The sequence below is a fragment of the Hemibagrus wyckioides genome, linkage group LG29 (assembly GCF_019097595.1).
Source record: "Hemibagrus wyckioides isolate EC202008001 linkage group LG29, SWU_Hwy_1.0, whole genome shotgun sequence".
Classification (NCBI taxonomy): Eukaryota; Metazoa; Chordata; class Actinopteri; order Siluriformes; family Bagridae; genus Hemibagrus; species Hemibagrus wyckioides.
In genome coordinates this window covers 10,694,859-10,720,595 of record NC_080738.1, presented here as the reverse complement: position 1 = coordinate 10,720,595, position 25,737 = coordinate 10,694,859, and the positions used below count along the sequence as shown (strand labels likewise).

General features: G+C 40.7%; 1 protein-coding gene across 5 annotated transcripts in view; it reads right to left on the bottom strand.

Annotated features, from left to right (window-relative positions):
• Positions 1 to 25,737, bottom strand: part of tp53bp2a (tumor protein p53 binding protein, 2a) — a 38,521-nt gene that overhangs the window by 11,892 nt on the left and 892 nt on the right. For 3 of the 5 annotated variants that reach the window (XM_058384329.1, XM_058384334.1, XM_058384331.1), the window contains exons 2-7: positions 14,622 to 14,769; positions 11,613 to 11,726; positions 1,888 to 1,970; positions 1,615 to 1,716; positions 1,229 to 1,403; positions 941 to 1,122 (exon numbers count right to left, since the gene is read on the bottom strand). In XM_058384329.1, the coding sequence (XP_058240312.1) occupies positions 941 to 1,122; positions 1,229 to 1,403; positions 1,615 to 1,716; positions 1,888 to 1,970; positions 11,613 to 11,726; positions 14,622 to 14,769 (804 nt within the window). The remainder of the gene's footprint in view (positions 1 to 940; positions 1,123 to 1,228; positions 1,404 to 1,614; positions 1,717 to 1,887; positions 1,971 to 11,612; positions 11,727 to 14,621; positions 14,770 to 25,737) is intronic. The other 2 variants (XM_058384330.1, XM_058384332.1) reach the window with 1 other exon arrangement.

Below are 25,737 nucleotides of genomic sequence, written 5' to 3'. Positions count from 1 at the left end.
ACAGCCACTTGCAGCGACAAATCGAACGCAAAGCAATCATTTTCTGATGACCTGAGTGACCGCGAGGGTTGGGATCTATATGTGGGTGTGTCCTGCAAAGGGAAAAAAAAATCTGAGAAAAGCTTAATCTTCTGCAAATGCGGAAGCAGTGACCAATGGGCGTGACGAGAGTGGAGCTCACCTGATCTGTGGCAAAGAGTACACACTGCTTCTCGTATGATACGATGCATACACACACCAATCAAGCATAATATTATGACCACCTGCCTAATATCATGTTTGTCCCCCCCTTTTGCTGCCAAAACAGCCCTGACCTGTAGAGGCATGGACACCACTAGATCCCTGAAAGTTTGTGCTGTGATATCTGGCACCAAGATCTTAACAGCGGATCCTGGAGGCCCCACCTCGCAACTTAAAGAATACTTTTGATAGATACTGACCACTGCAGACCGGGAACACCGCAGAAGAGCTGCAGTTTTGGAGATGCTCTGATCCGGTCGTCTAGCCATCACAATTTGGCCCTTCGTCGAACTCGCTCAGATTCTTACTCTTTCCTGCGTCTAACACATCAACACTGAGGACAAAATGTTCACTTGCTGCCTAATATATCCCACCCACTAACAGGTGCCATGATGAGATCATCATCAGTGTTATTCACTTCACCTGTCAGTGCTCATAATGTTATGCCTGATCGGTGTATATTTTAATATATTTATATTTGTCTATGTTTATAAAACTGATTTTGAATGATAAACTGAAAATGATTTTACTATGGTAATCAGTACGGTGACTCGTGATAAAATCTGTCTGAATGTAGCATCACTGATCATCATATATGTCTTGAAACATCATCAAGTACCTGCAGGGTGTACTGTAAAGCCACTGAGATGAAGTAATTACACGATGTATGAACAATGGGAGTGATGTTTAAGTTCCAAACCTGCAGCTCTCTGTAGAGACGATCGAGCTCGGCCACGGCGCTCTGGTTATCGTGGAGAGCATCCATCTTGCCGTTCTTCAGCATCTCCAGCTGCCTGCTGAGCTCCTCGACTTTCGACACCGCTACGACGAGCTCCCGCTGCTTCTGCTGGAAGAGATTGTTCATCTGCTCGATCTCCTCCACTGTAAAAACAAGAACGACACTTTTGAGAAATCACTGCTGGGACTAGAGGTATGGTACAACAAGACGATAACGTTCTGGAACAAACGAGTGGCGCCAAATGCTCACCCAGTTTTCCGTTGCTGATGCGCTTCTGCTCCACCTGGCCCTTGAGAGCGCGCACTTTCTTGAGACGAGCTTCCTGCTTCTCCACGTTCTCTCTGAGACGCTGAAGCTTCTCCTGCTCAGAAGCCTGCTGCTGCTTCATCTGATCTTGCTGCTTCAGGTAGCGCAGCCGCTGCTCCTGCACGCAGCAATGGTAAAGCGTTATAAATACACACACACACACTTCCTGGACAGAAAAGATCTGCGTCCATTACATCAAACAGGAATGCAAGGATGAAGAGAACACTTGTCGTGCCTCTTGTTTGGCCATTACCTCCAAGTCTAATTACAGGGTTTTAAGAACCATTTTCTTCTATAATATCTCAAGACCTTCTTAAAGCTTCATCTACCTTTGAGGCCAGCAGCTGCTGCTGAGCATCGATCTGTTGTTGCTGCCGTGTCGCCATCTCCTGCAGCTCGGCCAGAGTCATGTCCATGCGTGGAGCGGCCACCTGCAAAACACGGAAACTCTGCGCTCGTCTCACGTAGGCACGCATCACTTATACCACACTTCTCACAAAGATCGAGTTACAGGAAAGGAATTTGCAAAAGCAGCTTAACTCGTTTCCTTACCTCGACACTTTAAACATAACACACAGACATCAACAAATACCAGAAGTCACCTGAAGACTCACCCCATTCTCCATCCTTCTATCAGGGGCTCCTTTAACACCGTTCCTCCTCTGTTCCATGCTCCTGGCATTTCCTGTAAAACATTTCCAGGTTAATGTACGAATTATATGGCGTCTGGCACAACACGCTCAGAGATCTGCTTAAAACTAGGGCTGGTGTGATCGATGGACTGTGAAGAAATAAAGAGGAAAATAAAAAGACTTTCAATAGATGGATTGAAGCAGGGGGTCACACGCAGGTTAGAATAATAGTCCACTCAAAATTAGCAACGGGCCTCGTAGGAACAAAGGACTCTGTGTGGTCCAGTGGCTGGCGATGAGCCACGCATTTATCACGGGTCTCTGAACAAGGAGTCACAGTCACAGCTCACCGAGGGAAATAATTTTACACGACCAATAAGTCCAATCATTCTCTGGCCTGTGCCTCAGGTGCGGCATTTACATAACGCTTACAGGCTACTTTTATAACCATTCAAGAATAAAAAAATACGTTAAAGCTAAAACAATGCTTGATTTATTCAAAGAATCAATCATTTCTGAAATAATTTACAGAAGCTAAGATAACATCTGGTTCTCCACAACATTTAAAACCCTTTACTTCACATATTCCAGAGAACTCTTCTCAGTGAAGATCTGGAAGGAGCAGCAGTGATGATGTTTCTGTGGGTGTTTGGATACTGATCCGTCTCCATGATGAGGAAAGTTATTAAAAGCTTATCTGCTTCAGCGGAGATCAGACAGCTGTGCTAAACTCACCTGGCTGAGATCAGCATAACCTTATTACACTACACCCACCTGATATTACACACTGAGACTCGTGCTGAGACGCTAAAACTCACCTGAGACTGCGCTGTGAAATTAATCACAATAAAAACACTGCTTTCACACCGTAATGAACTAACCACGCTAAACAAGCCTGAAACCAACCATGCTAAACTCATACACTCACTCCAACACCACACTAACAAACTAATCACCATACACTCACTCCAACACCACACTAACAAACTAATCACCATACACTCACACTAACAAACTAATCACCATACACTCACTCCAACACCACACTAACAAACTAATCACCATACACTCACACTAACAAACTAATCACCATACACTCACACTAACAAACTAATCACCATACACTCACACTAACAAACTAATCACCATACACTCACACTAACAAACTAATCACCATACACTCACACTAACAAACTAATCACCATACACTCACACTAACAAACTAATCACCATACACTCACACTAACAAACTAATCACCATACACTCACTCCAACACCACACTAACAAACTAATCACCATACACTCACACTAACAAACTAATCACCATACACTCACACTAACAAACTAATCACCATACACTCACACTAACAAACTAATCACCGTACACTCACACTAACAAACTAATCACCATACACTCACACTAACAAACTAATCACCATACACTCACACTAACAAACTAATCACCGTACACTCACACTAACAAACTAATCACCGAACACTCACACTAACAAACTAATCACCATACACTCACTCCAACACCACACTAACAAACTAATCACCATACACTCACTCCAACACCACACTAACAAACTAATCACCATACACTCACACTAACAAACTAATCACCATACACTCACTCCAACACCACACTAACAAACTAATCACCATACACTCACACTAACAAACTAATCACCATACACTCACACTAACTAACTAATCACCATACACTCACACTAACAAACTAATCACCATACACTCCACACTAACAAACTAATCACCATACACTCACACTAACAAACTAATCACCATACACTCACACTAACAAACTAATCACCATACACTCACACTAACAAACTAATCACCATACACTCACACTAACAAACTAATCACCATACACTCACACTAACAAACTAATCACCGTACACTCACACTAACAAACTAATCACCATACACTCACACTAACAAACTAATCACCATACACTCACACTAACAAACTAATCACCATACACTCACACTAACAAACTAATCACCATACACTCACACTAACAAACTAATCACCGTACACTCACACTAACAAACTAATCACCGTACACTCACACTAACAAACTAATCACCATACACTCACTCCAACAAACTAATCACCATACACTCACACTAACAAACTAATCACCATACACTCACTCCAACACCACACTAACAAACTAATCACCATACACTCACTCCAACACCACACTAACAAACTAATCACCATACACTCACACTAACAAACTAATCACCATACACTCACACTAACAAACTAATCACCATACACTCACACTAACAAACTAATCACCATACACTCACTCCAACACCACACTAACAAACTAATCACCATACACTCACACTAACAAACTAATCACCATACACTCACACTAACAAACTAATCACCATACACTCACACTAACAAACTAATCACCATACACTCACACTAACAAACTAATCACCATACACTCACACTAACAAACTAATCACCATACACTCACACTAACAAACTAATCACCATACACTCACACTAACAAACTAATCACCATACACTCACACTAACAAACTAATCACCGTACACTCACACTAACAAACTAATCACCGTACACTCACACTAACAAACTAATCACCATACACTCACACTAACAAACTAATCACCATACACTCACACTAACAAACTAATCACCATACACTCACTCCAACACCACACTAACAAACTAATCACCATACACTCACACTAACAAACTAATCACCATACACTCACACTAACAAACTAATCACCATACACTCACACTAACAAACTAATCACCATACACTCACACTAACAAACTAATCACCATACACTCACACTAACAAACTAATCACCATACACTCACACTAACAAACTAATCACCATACACTCACACTAACAAACTAATCACCGTACACTCACACTAACACCACACTAACAAACCAATCACCATACACTCACACTAACAAACTAATCACCATACACTCACACTAACAAACTAATCACCATACACTCACACTAACAAACTAATCACCGTACACTCACACTAACTAATCACCATACACTCACTCCAACACCACACTAACAAACCAATCACCATACACTCACACTAACAAACTAATCACCGTACACTCACACTAACAAACTAATCACCGTACACTCACACTAACAAACTAATCACCATACACTCACTCCAACACCACACTAACAAACTAATCACCATACACTCACACTAACAAACTAATCACCATACACTCACACTAACAAACTAATCACCATACACTCACACTAACAAACTAATCACCATACACTCACACTAACAAACTAATCACCATACACTCACACTAACAAACTAATCACCATACACTCACTCCAACACCACACTAACAAACTAATCACCATACACTCACACTAACAAACTAATCACCGTACACTCACACTAACAAACTAATCACCGTACACTCACACTAACAAACTAATCACCGTACACTCACACTAACAAACTAATCACCATACACTCACACTAACACCACACTAACAAACTAATCACCATACACTCACTCCAACACCACACTAACAAACTAATCACCATACACTCACACTAACAAACTAATCACCATACACTCACACTAACAAACTAATCACCATACACTCACACTAACAAACTAATCACCATACACTCACACTAACAAACTAATCACCATACACTCACACTAACAAACTAATCACCATACACTCACACTAACAAACTAATCACCATACACTCACACTAACAAACTAATCACCATACACTCACACTAACAAACTAATCACCATACACTCACACTAACAAACTAATCACCATACACTCACACTAACAAACTAATCACCATACACTCACACTAACAAACTAATCACCATACACTCACACTAACAAACTAATCACCATACACTCACACTAACAAACTAATCACCGTACACTCACACCAACAAACTAATCACCGTACACTCACACCAACAAACTAATCACCATACACTCACACTAACAAACTAATCACCATACACTCACACTAACAAACTAATCACCATACACTCACACTAACAAACTAATCACCATACACTCACACTAACAAACTAATCACCATACACTCACACTAACAAACTAATCACCATACACTCACACTAACAAACTAATCACCATACACTCACACTAACAAACTAATCACCATACACTCACACTAACAAACTAATCACCATACACTCACACTAACAAACTAATCACCATACACTCACTCCAACACCACACTAACAAACTAATCACCATACACTCACTCCAACACCACACTAACAAACTAATCACCATACACTCACACTAACAAACTAATCACCATACACTCACACTAACAAACTAATCACCATACACTCACACTAACAAACTAATCACCATACACTCACACTAACAAACTAATCACCATACACTCACACTAACAAACTAATCACCATACACTCACACTAACAAACTAATCACCATACACTCACACTAACAAACTAATCACCATACACTCACACTAACAAACTAATCACCGTACACTCACACTAACAAACTAATCACCATACACTCACTCCAACACCACACTAACAAACCAATCACCATACACTCACACTAACAAACTAATCACCATACACTCACACTAACAAACTAATCACCGTACACTCACACTAACAAACTAATCACCGTACACTCACACTAACAAACTAATCACCATACACTCACTCCAACACCACACTAACAAACTAATCACCATACACTCACTCCAACACCACACTAACAAACTAATCACCATACACTCACACTAACAAACTAATCACCATACACTCACACTAACAAACTAATCACCATACACTCACACTAACAAACTAATCACCATACACTCACACTAACAAACTAATCACCATACACTCACACTAACAAACTAATCACCATACACTCACACTAACAAACTAATCACCGTACACTCACACTAACAAACTAATCACCATACACTCACACTAACAAACTAATCACCGTACACTCACACTAACAAACTAATCACCATACACTCACACTAACAAACTAATCACCATACACTCACACTAACAAACTAATCACCGTACACTCACACTAACAAACTAATCACCGAACACTCACACTAACAAACTAATCACCATACACTCACTCCAACACCACACTAACAAACTAATCACCATACACTCACTCCAACACCACACTAACAAACTAATCACCATACACTCACTCCAACACCACACTAACAAACTAATCACCGTACACTCACACTAACAAACTAATCACCATACACTCACACTAACAAACTAATCACCATACACTCACACTAACAAACTAATCACCATACACTCACTCCAACACCACACTAACAAACTAATCACCATACACTCACACTAACAAACTAATCACCGTACACTCACACTAACAAACTAATCACCGTACACTCACACTAACAAACTAATCACCGTACACTCACACTAACAAACTAATCACCGTACACTCACACTAACAAACTAATCACCATACACTCTCACTAACAAACTAATCACCATACACTCACACTAACAAACTAATCACCGTACACTCACACTAACAAACTAATCACCGTACACTCACACTAACAAACTAATCACCGTACACTCACACTAACAAACTAATCACCGTACACTCACACTAACAAACTAATCACCATACACTCACACTAACAAACTAATCACCATACACTCACACTAACAAACTAATCACCATACACTCACACTAACAAACTAATCACCATACACTCACACTAACAAACTAATCACCATACACTCACACTAACAAACTAATCACCATACACTCACACTAACAAACTAATCACCATACACTCACACTAACAAACTAATCACCATACACTCACACTAACAAACTAATCACCATACACTCACACTAACAAACTAATCACCATACACTCACACTAACAAACTAATCACCATACACTCACACTAACAAACTAATCACCATACACTCACACTAACAAACTAATCACCATACACTCACACTAACAAACTAATCACCATACACTCACACTAACAAACTAATCACCATACACTCACACTAACAAACTAATCACCATACACTCACACAAACTAATCACCGTACACTCACACTAACAAACTAATCACCGTACACTCACACCAACAAACTAATCACCGTACACTCACACCAACAAACTAATCACCGTACACTCACACCAACAAACTAATCACCATACACTCACACTAACAAACTAATCACCATACACTCACACTAACAAACTAATCACCATACACTCACACTAACAAACTAATCACCGTACACTCACACTAACAAACTAATCACCATACACTCACTCCAACACCACACTAACAAACCAATCACCATACACTCACACTAACAAACTAATCACCATACACTCACACTAACAAACTAATCACCATACACTCACACTAACAAACTAATCACCATACACTCACACTAACAAACTAATCACCATACACTCACTCCAACACCACACTAACAAACTAATCACCATACACTCACTCCAACACCACACTAACAAACTAATCACCATACACTCACACTAACAAACTAATCACCGTACACTCACACTAACAAACTAATCACCATACACTCACTCCAACACCACACTAACAAACTAATCACCATACACTCACTCCAACACCACACTAACAAACTAATCACCATACACTCACACTAACAAACTAATCACCATACACTCACACTAACAAACTAATCACCGTACACTCACACTAACAAACTAATCACCATACACTCACACTAACAAACTAATCACCATACACTCACACTAACAAACTAATCACCATACACTCACACTAACAAACTAATCACCATACACTCACTCCAACACCACACTAACAAACTAATCACCATACACTCACTCCAACACCACACTAACAAACTAATCACCGTACACTCACACTAACAAACTAATCACCGTACACTCACACTAACAAACTAATCACCATACACTCACACTAACAAACTAATCACCATACACTCACACTAACAAACTAATCACCATACACTCACACTAACAAACTAATCACCGTACACTCACACTAACAAACTAATCACCGTACACTCACACTAACAAACTAATCACCATACACTCACACTAACAAACTAATCACCATACACTCACACTAACAAACTAATCACCATACACTCACACTAACAAACTAATCACCATACACTCACTCCAACACCACACTAACAAACTAATCACCATACACTCACTCCAACACCACACTAACAAACTAATCACCATACACTCACACTAACAAACTAATCACCATACACTCACACTAACAAACTAATCACCATACACTCACACTAACAAACTAATCACCATACACTCACACTAACAAACTAATCACCATACACTCACACTAACAAACTAATCACCATACACTCACACTAACAAACTAATCACCATACACTCACACTAACAAACTAATCACCATACACTCACACTAACAAACTAATCACCGTACACTCACACTAACAAACTAATCACCATACACTCACTCCAACACCACACTAACAAACCAATCACCATACACTCACACTAACAAACTAATCACCATACACTCACACTAACAAACTAATCACCGTACACTCACACTAACAAACTAATCACCGTACACTCACACTAACAAACTAATCACCATACACTCACTCCAACACCACACTAACAAACTAATCACCATACACTCACTCCAACACCACACTAACAAACTAATCACCATACACTCACACTAACAAACTAATCACCGTACACTCACACTAACAAACTAATCACCATACACTCACTCCAACACCACACTAACAAACTAATCACCATACACTCACTCCAACACCACACTAACAAACTAATCACCATACACTCACACTAACAAACTAATCACCATACACTCACACTAACAAACTAATCACCGTACACTCACACTAACAAACTAATCACCATACACTCACACTAACAAACTAATCACCATACACTCACACTAACAAACTAATCACCATACACTCACACTAACAAACTAATCACCATACACTCACACTAACAAACTAATCACCATACACTCACACTAACAAACTAATCACCATACACTCACTCCAACACCACACTAACAAACTAATCACCATACACTCACTCCAACACCACACTAACAAACTAATCACCGTACACTCACACTAACAAACTAATCACCGTACACTCACACTAACAAACTAATCACCGTACACTCACACTAACAAACTAATCACCATACACTCACTCCAACACCACACTAACAAACCAATCACCATACACTCACACTAACAAACTAATCACCATACACTCACACTAACAAACTAATCACCGTACACTCACACTAACAAACTAATCACCATACACTCACTCCAACACCACACTAACAAACCAATCACCATACACTCACACTAACAAACTAATCACCATACACTCACACTAACAAACTAATCACCGTACACTCACACTAACAAACTAATCACCATACACTCACTCCAACACCACACTAACAAACTAATCACCATACACTCACTCCAACACCACACTAACAAACTAATCACCATACACTCACACTAACAAACTAATCACCGTACACTCACACTAACAAACTAATCACCATACACTCACTCCAACACCACACTAACAAACTAATCACCATACACTCACTCCAACACCACACTAACAAACTAATCACCATACACTCACACTAACAAACTAATCACCATACACTCACACTAACAAACTAATCACCGTACACTCACACTAACAAACTAATCACCATACACTCACACTAACAAACTAATCACCATACACTCACACTAACAAACTAATCACCATACACTCACACTAACAAACTAATCACCATACACTCACTCCAACACCACACTAACAAACTAATCACCATACACTCACTCCAACACCACACTAACAAACTAATCACCGTACACTCACACTAACAAACTAATCACCATACACTCACACTAACAAACTAATCACCATACACTCACACTAACAAACTAATCACCATACACTCACACTAACAAACTAATCACCATACACTCACTCCAACACCACACTAACAAACTAATCACCATACACTCACTCCAACACCACACTAACAAACTAATCACCGTACACTCACACTAACAAACTAATCATCTAATATTGCACTATAATAAACTAAATCACTCTAAACTCGACAGATAACGTACTGTAAGGAACTAATCACGATACACTCAACCCTGAACAACACAGTAAATCTCACTAAACCTCACCAGACAATACACTGTAGTGAACTAAATCCCAATAAATATACACACTAATTGTATACTATACTATTCCCCTAATTATCGTAGCGCGAAATGAATCGACCGTCGCGAACTAATCCCGACACGCTCGCCGGAACACCACAGTGATGAACTAATCCCTCTAAACTCACCTCAGCCATGATCACACTGGACTCAGCAGTCTCCCGAATCAACATCCTGAACTCACCTTCCTGCACGGCCGTTATTGACGGAGCTGGACTCACCTGGCTCGCGGCCGGGCGTTCTCTCGTGGCGCAGGAAGAAGCGGACCTCGGATCTGCGCGAGCCCCAGCGCTGCAGTATCTCCAGCATCCTCTCGCCCTCGCCCACAGCCCGCTCTGCATGCGCGCGCACACAGACACACACACACACACAGAGAGAGAGAGAGAGAGAGAGAGAGAGAGAGAGAGAGAGACAGTCAGTCAGGTCAGCGCACACCAATAACCTCGCCATGCAAGGACAGCAGTGACTGAGTGCTGACACATGCTGCTGGCACAAAGTCTGTACTGAAGTGCTGAGGAGACACTCCTTCACAATATTCTGACTCACTTGGGGATTCCGGACGATTGGACTGAAGTGAAAAAGCCGGGAGGATATCTTAAACACAATTTGCGTACCAGTCTCTTCATGCGTCTGTGATCAATGTTAATCTCGACCGTCGGTGTTGCATTTCCTGTTTGTTTCGGATCACGGCTACGAGTCTGAACCGTCTGGCGTGCAACTGAAATAACAGCAGCTAGTTTAAACCGAGGCTGAACCTGTACACGGTCACTGAACTGAGGAAATCCCTCACCATTATACAGGTCAGGCTTTACAGCCGTCTGAGCATACAGGGATAACGAGTAGCCATTCAAAACAATTAATAAAACGACAACCGTCAGCATTTTACTGTTTTTACATCCAGAGGGTTTTTATTACCGCGGCTCAAAAAAACTGTGTCCCATTGTCCCTTGTCAGTTCACGGTACGGTCCTGTCTTTGCACACATGCACTTCACGTCTATGTTAAGCGTGCTGAGCTCCGTGTCGCCTCCTGTAGTCCTGTGCTTTATGATCCTGGAGGACCGCTGGTTTATTTCACTGTGCACTGCAGCAGCTGTACGACAATAAAAGCTTGTCGCCTTGACCTGAGCTCAGCTGCACATGGCACCGGGTATGAACTGATGAGAAGTACAACAGGACAAAAATACAACATAACAGTATGTAAATACATTAAATAATACTGAAGGGTTATGAGCAGGGCATAAATAAATAAATAAATATTATATATATATATATATATATATATATATATATATTTTAGATAGAATGTATAGACCGTGTGTGTGTGTGTGTGTGTGTGTGTAAGTACAGAACTATACACTTGAACCTTGTTATGCGAATGCCCTCCCTTACAAATTTTCACCTTAAAAATTTAAATTTTGCAAAACATTTGCATCGCCATACAAGGCATTTTCGCCATATGAACGGACCGAACCGAACGCCGGCTAAGGTTACGCATACGTCCAGGAGCCGTTAAAAAAAAAAGGCAAGCGAAGCAAGTTTACATATTTTTGGAAAGATTCAACCCACGATACCAACGTTGCCTTCGGGATGCGTTCAAAAGCTAGCTGATTTTTCATGTGTTTTTTTGTTGTTGGTCTGTTCTATTTTTAGCCCAAGCTTGGTGGCACGACTTCCTGTGAGGACCCCTGACATGGAATGCTTGGCCTGGGTCAGTAGACAGACATATTGGTAATATTTTTGGGTGGCTAGAACGGATTATCTACATTTACATTATTTCTTAATTCGTTTCGCAATACAAATTTCCGCGTAAAGAACCAGAATGAATTAAATTCCTATGCCAAGGTTCCATTGTAATGGATGCATTTGTTGTCAGTGAACGATCCCAGGCTGCACTGAGGCACTGCGTCGTCTCTGCTGTAAATTCCTTACATTTTCCTCTGACTGTGCAGTGTGCCCAGGGGAAAGTGTTTTCTCCTCAAAAAAAAACACCTGATTACTATCCACATGAATGCTGCAGAACCGCTTCAGCTCGACTGACCACAGCTTTCCACTTATCCACATACCGGTTAGTCATTAACTCGAGACGGGTTCGATGCCAGTGTGAAGGATTGTTATTGTTTAAAATCTAAACCGCTCGAAGCGCTCGGCTCTCTGCGTCACGCCGCCGCCGCTCGAAGAACAACTTCCTGTCTGCGACGCGGGGCTGCGCCGATCAACACTCTGAGGTGCTGAGGCCTTTCTGGGCCCTCGAACTGAAGACGTCGAGTGTGCTTGAAAAGACATGTAACCATGGCAACAGGCCACAGCAAAGCTGGAATGAGAGTCTGAACACAATACGCTGTTCCCGAAAATCCCTGTCTGGATCCCAGCGCCGATCCTTTCTGCTCAGCACCTGGAGGTTTCTCTCGTTTACATAAGAGCTCAGAGTTTATGTGGTTTGTTATTCAAACCGACGTCACACACCCTGCACGATGAGTCTTCAGAACACGGACACCGCTCTTGTTTGCTTTCATTTTTATGTAAAATGCTGTTTCTATATAAACAAAAATATCTGTCGTTAATTCTGTAAAACATGGACATTTTGTTCCAGGGGGAAAAAAACGACATTTAAGAATAAGAAAATGTTTTAAAAATTATTTTTTAGAGAGAGAGAGAGAAACAGTAAGAGAGAGAGTAAGAGACAGAGAAACAGAGCGACTGAGAGACGGAGAGAGAGAGAGAAACAGAGAGAGAGAGAGAGAGAGAGAGAAAGTGAGAGAGTGAGTGAGTGAATGCGAGTGAGATAGAAAGAGTGAGTGAGCGCGAGTGAGAGAAAGAGTGAGTGAGAAACAGAGAGCGATAAACAGAGTGATTGAGAGAAACAGAGAGAGCGATAAACAGAGTGATTGAGAGAAACAGAGAGAGAGAGAGACACAGTGTGATATTGAGAGAGAAAAAGAAATTTAGAGAGAAACAGTAAGAGAGAGAGTAAGAGACAGAGAAACAGAGCAACTGAGAGAAACGGAGAGAGAGAGAGAAAGAGTGAGTGAATGCGAGTGAGAGAGAGAAAGAGTGAGTGAGAAACAGAGACTGAGAGAGAGAGAAAGAGTGAGAGAAAGAGAGAGAGAAAAACAGAGTGAGAGAGAAAGAGAGAGAGCGATAAACAGAGTGATTGAGAGAGAGAGAGAAAGAGAGAGAGAGAGAGAAACAGAGAGAGAGAGAGAGAGAGAGAAAAACATGTTTCTCGTACCTGATCCTCTCCACATCTCAGCCAAGTGGCAGTCCACCTCTCCCGGCTCCTTGCAGAGCTCCACCACATCACGGCACACCGTCTCCGGGGTTATGGGCACCTCTGTGAAATGCTGGTCATTGTTGCTGAGGTACACGGTCAAGAACATCTAGTGAGGAAAGAGAAAGTGGTCAAGCGCTTACTGAACCTTAGAAGAGGAGACAAACGGATAAGATTGAAGGCGGTAGCAAGTGCAGGCCAGTTAATAATTATGCTGACACGCAGCAGTTCATATCCTTCACTGGACGCTGGTGTCCTGTTGTCCAGAGTCTCAGGATATAGTTCCCTCGGCCACAGTATCGACCTTTTTCTAAGGAAGTGTCTGAGGCGTCGATGTTTCACACTTGACTCGGTTTCTCTTCACGTCTTTGTTTGGTTTTACGTCAAAGCTGGCTTTACAGTTACTTTAGTTAGATTGGATTAAAACCCATTTCAATAAAGCAACCAGTCCAACAAGCTATTAAGAATAACAACTCCATAATAAACACAGCTGACAACGAGCAGCAATTACCGGGGTTTGAGCACTTGAATTTTAATTGTGTGTGTAAAAAGGACTTAGTTTTATTTATCAAGCGCTTAAGCACTTACAATGGAGATAATGATACTTGGTGAGTTTCAGGATGTTACGTTGATGTGTTTGTAAAACACAGCATTTTAACACAACTCAAAAATCCGATGTCATTTGATGCGAGTGAGACTCTAAAAAACTGCAATCTATACAGAATTTAGAAGCAAAACCTCTTGACAAGTAAATTTGGTGGCTCAACTGGTTAAGGCTCTGGGTTGTTGACCAGAAGAACAAGGTTCAAGCCCCAACACCGCCAAGTTGCCACTGTTGGGCCCTTGAGCAAGGCCCTTAACCCCATGGCTGACCCTGTGCTCTGACCCCAACCTCCAAGGATGGGATATTCGAAGAAAGAATTTCATATGTGACAAATACAGGCTATTTCTAGATGACGCTGCTTTGGATCAATACAGTAAAGCCTTACATGTTCCACAGGAATGGTTTGGTCCAGCCAAAATCCTCAAATAACTTTTGCTCTATTTAATGTGTGAAGATGATCTGAGCAAAATTTGGAGAATGTTCTAAGAGGAGTAGAAAAAATTCAAAACGGCGGCTTATTTATGTTTTTTTTAATGACATCGGTATTGAAATGCGGGTTGTGTTCATTTAAAGCCAAGGATTTCTTTTAAAACAAGACTCCCATGAGGAGTGTGTGACGAATGGTTCAAGGTTACGTCCATTTTAATTTTTTGTTTTGATCACTTAACGACAAAGATTGAGCGAAGACTTCGCGTGGATCAAGCAAACAATTTTATGGCAAAAAAAGAATAAATAAATAAATGTAAAAATAAATATATGAATAAATATAAAAAAAAATAAAAAATAATGATAAAAAATATTTATAAATAAATTTAAAAAATAATGAATAATAATAATAATAAAAATAATGTTTCAGCATTTCAAGTTTGAACCTCTGAATATAATAATTATGGGAACCTAGGGTTGTGATTCATAACAGTAATAAAATGGGGGAAAAATAATAATAATAATAATAATAATAATAATAAAAATCAGGCTTTCACAGAACCCACTTTAAAAACCATTCAACCTATTAAATAAATAAATAAATAAATAAATAAATAAATAAATAAATAAATAAAACAAGAGGCAACATCCTGTGCTTTAAAACGTCCCATTGCACAAACCTTGATGTAAAACCCTCAGCATGAAAAACCCTAACCCTGAGTCCCTGACATTTCCTCCTCACAGCTTCGTCTTGGCTGGAGCGTAATCTAATTCCTGGCAAACGAAAACGAAGTGATAATAAAGTCCAGGTCCTGAGTCTCCTCGGCTCGCTCTGTAAGCGATGTGGATTATGTGTATAAGAGATGATGAGGCCTGAGGAGACGAGAGAGAGAGAGAGAGGGAGAGAGAGCGAGTGGTGTAATTACAGTAGATGGAGGTTGTGCTGCTTCAATCACTCAGCACTAACTTAATGATCCACACAAGAGCTGTGCTGTACTGAAGGATGAGAAGGGAAAAAAAAGAAAGGAAGCTGGATGCGTGTGGATGGATGTGACCTTCGTTCGTTGCCAACGTCGCCGAATGTCACCTGTACAGCCGACACGCAAGGACGAAAAAAAAAAACGTCTGAAAGACTGATGAGGATGTTTTTATCTCTGCAGGATGTTGAAGCGAGACGCAGAGGAAGTGTGAAGAATATGATTAGAAAGGGATTATCGCTTTCATTCACACTGACGAGAGCAACATGTTTAACGACGTACAGCAGAACCTTTTATCCTGTTATAACGTGACGTCCTTTCATACAGACTGCTTCTAATACATACCATTTAACTGACAGAGAGCTCCATAGCCAAATAAGTGGCTTGTAAATATGTTGACGCTTCATCAGATGACCCTTTCATGGATTTGAGCAAAGTGAGAAACTAGGTTACTGTTTACATGAGCAGTCGTGTTAACGTTCAGCAGCATTCTACACAGTGCCACAGTAACAGCGATGCCTATGACTAGAGGTGAGAATAGGAACGGAAAATCTAGAGGATAAAATTAAAAGATCTTGGGTGAATACTACATAAAAATAAATAAATAAATAGCTTGAAAACAAAAAGATTAAACAAAACCTACTGAAAAACTGGAGTCACGTAACACAAACGCAAATCTAATACTAATCCCATCCCACATCTACGTATCTATACATGAAAATCCGTCGGCATATAAACCTACATAATGTCGGGCCAGGTGAATGACAATCTGAAACACTTCTGCGATCGCAGAAATCAACAGAAATGAATTAAACCCCACAATTCGATTCGATTCGTCTGAATAAACACAGATTTTCCGCAGGGTCGAGTCGGAATGTGTCGTATGACATCACAACACGCATAGCTATAGTGTGTGTGTGTATAACTTTCTAGAAAAAATAAAGCACAAAAACATGGACAAACGAAGCTGCTGCAAAGCTCAAGCACACAACAGAGAGTGATGAAGTGACAAAGCATGAGAATTTCTTATGGGAATGTACAAATCCAAACGATTCCGCAAACCAACCGTGTGCATGCTTTTATTCAGCAGTATGAGAATAAATACAAGCCAAGAAATGCCCTCCTGCCCTTTCCTCAGAGTGAGGCATGTAGGTAAAAGGCAATATTTCCAGGTGTGCTCGATATCCTGTCGTGTATGGACGCTGTTGTGGAGATGAAAGCTAGAAGCGGGATCATCAGCAGGAGGTTAAGACAGTCGCAGCTGTATGAAGCTCGCCTGTGTGACATCGGGTCAGCTTTCGATCCGAGTGCCATGTCAGAGCTCGGTTTGTTTCCCCACTAACACGGTTCATACAGGAGGAACATACCTCAGAGGCTGTCCTGTGTGTGCAAAACATCACTGTCTTTAGGTTTACAAGTCTAAAATGTAGGTAGGTATTCTCTCTCTGCTTCAGGGGTTTCCTCTGGTTTCCTTCTCCAAATCCAAAGACATGCCTTGGTGGCTGACTGACATTTCTAAACCTGATGTAGTGAGCGTGCCCTGTGATTGGTAGATTTGTTCCCAGTGTCCCTTGGGATAGTCTTCAGATTCACTATGTGTGGGATAAGCGATACAGAAAATAGTCGAATAAACCTGTTCCTGTACACAAAGTTGGAATAGATAAACTGGAGTGTCCTGCACCGAGCCCTGAGCTCAACCCTACTGAACTGAAGATCAGGCCTCACGATCAGTGATCATACATTCCCACAGCCGCTAGAGTAAAATCTTCCCGGAAAAGAAGAGCAGAGTGTGTTATGACACTAAAGTAGGATTAAATATTGAATGGGATTTACAGCCATTCTTCTGAGCAGCATAGAGTACCGCACTAGAGAGTCAGGACTCAGAGAGGCATAAACACCAGCAGGTCCAGAGAGAATGTTTGAGTCACTCCCATAGATTAAACAAGACAAGAGATACCGGGAGCCTCATACTAACAGAGAGAGAGAGAGAGAGAGAGAGAGGACGTAGCTTCAGGCAACAGAACCATAGTCACTAATTCCAGGAAATGAGCACTGAATCGAGTGTACTTCACAACAAAAGCAGCATTTTTCATAAAAAGACTCAATTTCCTTTTACGGTAAATAAACAACAGAACAATGTAACAGTCAGCGTATTTAACAAGTATACCATGCTTTATTATTACTGTATATCTGGTTACCCCGCCCCCACTCCAGCTCTCTGGATCAACTTCACTCGTTTTTAATGACCTCGGCTCTGAGAGCTGACGCGGCGTAGCCGGGGGAAATCCTCCGCGTCGTAGAGCTTTACAGAACTAATAATAATAAAAATAATAATAAAAAGAGAAGATGGAGATCAACAGTGCTGCGATGGAATAATTAAAATGTCTGGTAAAATCAATAAAAAAGACCTGACAAAGTGCAAGAGCGTGAAGCGTGACGCAAAACTATTCAGATCCTGAGAGGACTGGAGCAGGGTTTAAGTTTCAGATGAGGAGCATTGTGTTCAGTTGACAAACAAATAATCGGCTAGTCTGTGTACTATAATTTAAAGAAAATTAAATAATTACACACGCACGGAAAAGAAATCCTTACGATATTCACTTTGCTTAGAAACTGTTTCAGCATAGCTCGGTCGCTATTAAATCATCTGAATTTCACCGCTTACATTTCCTGGATCGGACCTCGTGACATGGAGCAGTTTTTGTACAGTATGCAAATCACGTGCGAAAAGCGTATGTAAATATCCGTCAGAGTGAGCGCTACGGCCTTAAACAGCTTATCTACTTCAAAACATTACTTACATTATTAATAAGTATTAATTTACGTCTAAATTATAGCAGGGAGAGATTTTAAATAGGTCTATGTCCATATTCGGTCACTGACTGGCCTTAATGAAGTGCTCCTGATGTGTGAAAGCACCTGTGAGGATATATATATACTCCAGGCTGGGCTTCATCTTCTTCCCTCAGGCTGTGACGCACCAAACTTCACAACTATGGCTGCTATGGTTGTGTGTGTGTGTGTGTGTGTGTGTGTGTGTGGGTGTGTCGGAAATTTCCCTCGGTAGATTTATGAAACTGATCACTGAGTGAAAGACATCACATCTCTGCTCTTCATAAAAGTCTCTTTTCTCCGTTTTCTTTCTGAAAAAGATGACTCTCACTTTCAGAATCAATCCTGATTGTTAACTGCTACGCTTAATACTGAATTTAATATGAATAATGTATCTTTAAAGTGAACTCTAACACTCTATAAACTCACTGCATGACTGTTACCCTCCTTACTGCCTGCAGCTGTGTTAGTATTAAACATGACATGTGCTCAGTGCATTATGGGTATGGCCTCTTGTGTATTTATACTTCTTTTAAAAAACACTATTTGGTGAACTGGTTTAACTGGATAAGGGATCCAGATGAAACCTTCTTCCGTCTGATGCTAATTGTAGATGTTTTCAGTGGTGTACTGGGATCAGCATGGTCACTCTGACTGGTCTGTAGCTGCACAATCTCTTACACAGCAAACTGTGAAGGTCTGTGTGTTCTGACTCCTTTCTATCAGAGCCAGCAGTAATGTTTTCAGCAGTTTGCGCTTTAGTAGCTCTTCTATAGGATCGGACCAGACGGGTTGGCATTTTCTCTCTCCACACACATCAGTGAGTCTTGGGAGCCCATGACCCTGTCGCTGGGTCACTGGTTGTCCTTCCGTGGTCCGCTTTTGTCCGATACTAACCACTGAACACCCCACATGACCTACTGTTTTGGAGATGCTCTGATCCGCTCGCCTAGCCATTACAATTTGGTCCTTGTCGCAGTCATTCAGATGGTGACACTCGCCCTTTCACACCAACTTCGAGAACTGACTGCCTAATATAATACCACCCATTAACATGTGCCACAGTAATCAATATTATTCACGTCACCCGTTGGTGGTTTTAATGTTATGGCTGATCATTGCATAACTAAAATGAGGGAATGCTGTTACTAAGCTAAATTGTGGGGGAACAAGTATAATAATAATAATAAATACATAAAGTTCTATTGATGAAAGTGCAACCTTTGGTGAGAAACGGTCCTATCTTGATGCGTCCTTACCTCAAACTGTAGTATTCTGCCTCCTGTTTTACTTTATTTGTCCTTTTTTTGTTTCTCTTTGTCCGCTTTTATTTAAATAAATAAATAAATCAATCAAATTAAAAAATACATTTAAATAAATATTTTTATTAAAAAAAAAAAAAAAACATTTAGATCTACGATGTGAAAGTAAGTGTCCGATCGTCTCGAGGACTCGATGCACCTAGTGATATAAGCGATGGCAAAAAAAATTTTTTAAGCGCGATTCAACATACAGCACACGGAGAACAGCGCATTAATGATGCATGAACATTTCAGATAAAAGCAACCGGGTGAAAGCTTCAGCCTGGACAGTGAAACACTCCATGTTATGGGTCAATGGTGTTACGCAATGCTCTATAAAAAAACGATCCATTTGCAGTGTTAAATTGAGGTTTTTTTTTTTAATAAATAAATACTTTATACATATATATGTATAAAATATAAATAATATTATAAATAAAATATATAATATTCTAATTAAATAGCTTTAGCCGATTAAGTTCAGTCTGGTTTGAGGTTAATGTTAAAGAAACATCTATGAGTAGTATTTAGTATCATTTAGACAACATTAAGTTAGTATTAATATTAAAATTAAAATTAATGAATGTATACTTAATTTAATATGTTCATTAATATTTAAATAGCCTTTTAGAATTTTATATTAATATTTAAGTCTCTAATAATATTTAATATTTATATTGCTTCTTTGGACAGATTGTTGTGCTCTATTTGGAATTCATATAGACACGTACACCAAGTACACGTGAGAAAAGCCTCCATTTTAAGGAAAACCTTTATTTATTTATTTATTTTTAAAAGAATGTGTCAGAATCACAATCCTGGAAAATAAATGCGTTCGAACCTATGACTGTTTTTTTTCCTAAAGAACAAGCTGATCCTCTGTGTAAAACACTGCTCCTGTGTAAATCACGAGACGACTCCACATCATTTCAATAGGTAAATCACTCCCGGCCCTAATGAGCTCTGCCAGTCCGTACCAGGAGAAGACGTCTCCTGAAGAGACATCACGTCTTATCAGAGTTCAGCAGAAGCGTCCTCACAATGCGCTCTCCCACGCCATGAAAGGCTGCTCGTCTCCGCCGTGTTTGGGTGGAAACAATGAGGACGCTGGAGAGTTTTACAGCCGTGGTGCGACGCTTTGTTCGAGTGTTACACTGAAACGTACGGCACAGAATGGTGATGTACAAAACGACACGAGCTGGTAATGAGAGCAGGTGAACAAAAAGCCAGCTGTTCCCCCAGGGAGAGAAAAACACACCGGAAAATTCACACCACAAATACATCTGCATGATAAAGATGATAAGAGAAGAGCTTAGCTTTAATGGTTTTATTTCATCTCTCGTCCTCTCACCTCATCTCACCCTCAAACCTGTAAGGATTAATAAACGGTGCTAAATCTTCTCGAATTTACCAAACTGCCAATCAAAATAAAGCTAAAACAAATAAAACAAAAAGAGATGTCTTTTGTTCTTGTTCTCTGTCATCTCATGGGTCAGAGTAAGGGCAGTGGTAGCTCAAGTGGTTAAGGTTCTGGGTCATTGACAAGAAGATTGGGGTTCAAGCCCTAGCACTGCCAAGCTGCCACCGTTGGGCCCTTAAGCCCAGCCCTCCCTGCTCCAGGGGCAATGCATCATGGCTGACCCTGTGCTCTGACCCCAACCACCAAGGATGGGATATGTGAAGAAAGAATTTCACTGTGCAGTAATGCATATGTGACAATTCTAACTTTAACATTTTAGTGCATCTGTGAATGTTCTGTGTACGATCTGCTCATCCATCAAGACGGATATTCAGCAGCTCTGTGAGCTTACTGTAGCTCTCTTATTAGCCGTAATCAGTTTGAGCGGGAATCGAGGTTTAATGTGGACAACACAGCTTCAATTCACATGTTTCAGAGAAGAGATATTAGACATCATTTTAAAGTAAAGAGTGTTTTATTTTTCAGTTTCCATAACATGCTCGCCCAAAGATCCATCATACACGTCCTGTGATATCTGACGCGTGCCATCAACTAACCAAACAGTTTCCATCATGCTTTACATGTTGATCAGATTACATTCTCACCACAAGCGAACCTCGCCTGGATGGTTTGGATCAGAGTGTGTCTGCTGTGCTTATACAGGACTAAAAATACTGACCCACTCGCTCTACACAACTTCGGTCACTTGTGATCTGTTGCTTTGTGGACGCAAGTCACATACTAGACCATCTTTACACCGAAGAATGAATGATCCCCAAGTCCTACCTTCTCATGAAAACAAAGTATCTACACTAAAATGACAAATAGCTTTTTTATACTGCGTGCTGGAAGAAACCGTGCCGTATTTGCTCCTGGCAAACATTACACGACAAACTCAAATAACTTCTTATAGAAGCTTCACTGCTTACACGTCACCCTCGCTTTCTTATACAAACACACTGATGATGAACTGGATTCAGGGATCTGCTGCGCAGGATGGAGGAGGGACCGGACTTTCTCTCGGCTCTTCTCTGGTGAAGAGGTGATTGAGAAATCAGGGCTAAAGACTGATCCCTACAGGATGTCTCAATCACAAAATCAAGCAAGCTCGGCAATATTCCTACAAAATCAACACAGATAATGCTGAAGAGACTGAAAGACAGCTGACGAAGCATGAAGTTTATCAGAAGTGAGCCCTATTGGCTGCTGCGGTTCAGAAGGACGGCTTAACTGCCCCGGGGTAGAAAAAACTATTTCCTGTAAAGCATGGGTTATGAACTAAACATGACCTAGGACCAAATACTGTTTTATGACATTGGGCGTAAATCTCGGCTATACATTTACATACAATACAAATATTTCACAGCCCCAGAAAACACCAAACAAGAAGAATAAAATGAATGGTAGGAAACAAGTTTCAAATCAGATATAATCTCTAAAACCATTAACATGAATACAAACGCATCTGATTTTAGACCGCACCCTGTTGAGGAAGTACACTTGGTGAAAGAAGCAGCATGAGGAAGTAATAAATCCCACAGGAAAAGGAAAAAAAGACTGCTTCAAGCTCATCATCTGCCTGCTCTCATAATATTGACTGTCCTGGACACCACAAGTGGTCAGTATTTCTTTGACCGGCACTTTAGTCTGTTAACCTTCTTCATCGCATCTCAATCACCTCTTTTCGTCCATATTTTCAGCATTCATGCTAGGATCTCCTCCACCACAGCCGTGTACACGTCCTCCTGGGTGACTGGAGTCTGCGGTGCACTCTGGGAAAGTGACACCAGCATGTGTCACCTCCGCTTACTTCTAAACTGGATTTCCGCATTAATATGAGGTTGCTGGAAAATGGTGAGCAAAGAAAGGAAGCTCTTCCTCTTTTGCTTCTAGTAATTATACCAACTCATCCCTCATGTCAGAAATCTCTGAATTTCTTGGAAAATAGGGATTTCTCCTATTCAATTCTATAGTAACTGACAGTAACTGAGGTCAGCCTGCAATGTCAAACTTTTCCCAGCAGTAATGATAATACAGCACCAGAATCACAGAACACATCACCAATATTCCAACATAAATATACACCAATCAGGCATAACATTATGACCACTGACAGGGCACCTGTTAGTGGGGGGGATATATTAGGCAGCAAGTCAACATTTTGTCCTCAAAGTTGATGTGTTAGAAGCAGGAAAAATGGACAAGCGTAAGGATTTGAGCGAGTTTGATGAAGGGCCAAATTGTGATGGCGGATAGACGACTGGATCAGAGCATCTCCAAAACTGCAGCTCTTGTGGGGTGTTCCCGGTCTGCAGAGGTCACTATCTATCAAAAGTGGTCCAAGGAAGGAACAGTGGTGAACCGGCGACAGGGTCATGGGCGGTCAAGTCTCATTAACGCACATGGGGAGTGAAGGCTGGCCCGTGTGATCCGATCCAACAGACGAGCTACTGTTGCTCAAACTGCTGAAGAAGTTAATGCTGGCTCTGATAGAAAGGTGTCAGAATACACAGTGCAGGACGGGTCAGGGCTGTTTTGTCATCAAAAAAAGAGACTAACACAGTATTAGACTGGTGGTCATAATGTTCTACCTAGTCTGTGTATTTAATGAATTTTTCACGTTGGAATTCTCCCTGAAATCGCATGCTCAGCTTATAACCCAGCTTGCATTAGGATTATATAACTATTATTAAGGAACGGCGCTGCATTCACAGAGAGACTCCCATGAACAAGGATAAGCCTTTCATTGAGATATTTTAGTCCCAGTGTTATGTACAGAGGGCTGGATTGTGATACTCATTACTGTGGACAAAATGTTTCAGAACAGGCTCCATTATGATAAGCGTTGCCTTTGTAGTGCACTTTGCAGTGTTGGTATTACAGGAGAGACCTGCCCAGTGTGAGTCATTACATTACAGCTGTGTTCAAGCAGTTTCGGTCAAACAAGCGAGTCCTGACTGCTTTAAACGAGGCGCGTTAGGTACGATTTAATGGGTGAGGGTTCGAGATTTCAGTTTTTGCTCATTTTTACGTCCCAATTCACCTTCGTATCTGAGTGTTTCCTGAATCGTAGTGTGTTGAAATGAGAATCCCAGGGATGTTAATTCTGGACAAAATGTGGAGCGTTGGACAGTTTTGCTTCACGCCATTTTAGATTAGATTCATCTTTATTGTCATTTGTTTAGACGTGTTCTAAACACTATAAATTAAACATAGGCAACAGTGTTCTCTCCGGTTACACTGACCTACTGTCCTATACGCTCTCAAATCTATTTATATCATCTTAATATAATGACTAGCTACTGTTCTATACACTCTTAAAAGTATTTATATTTTATATTTATATTTATAATGACTAGCCACGCCCCTAACCCCTCCCCCGTTTCACCCCACCTTCTGGAAGCTTCGCCCCCCCAAACAAATCTACAGCGTGCGGGTCTATAGCGTCTATAGAATGATTGACAGGAGGAGGAACCAA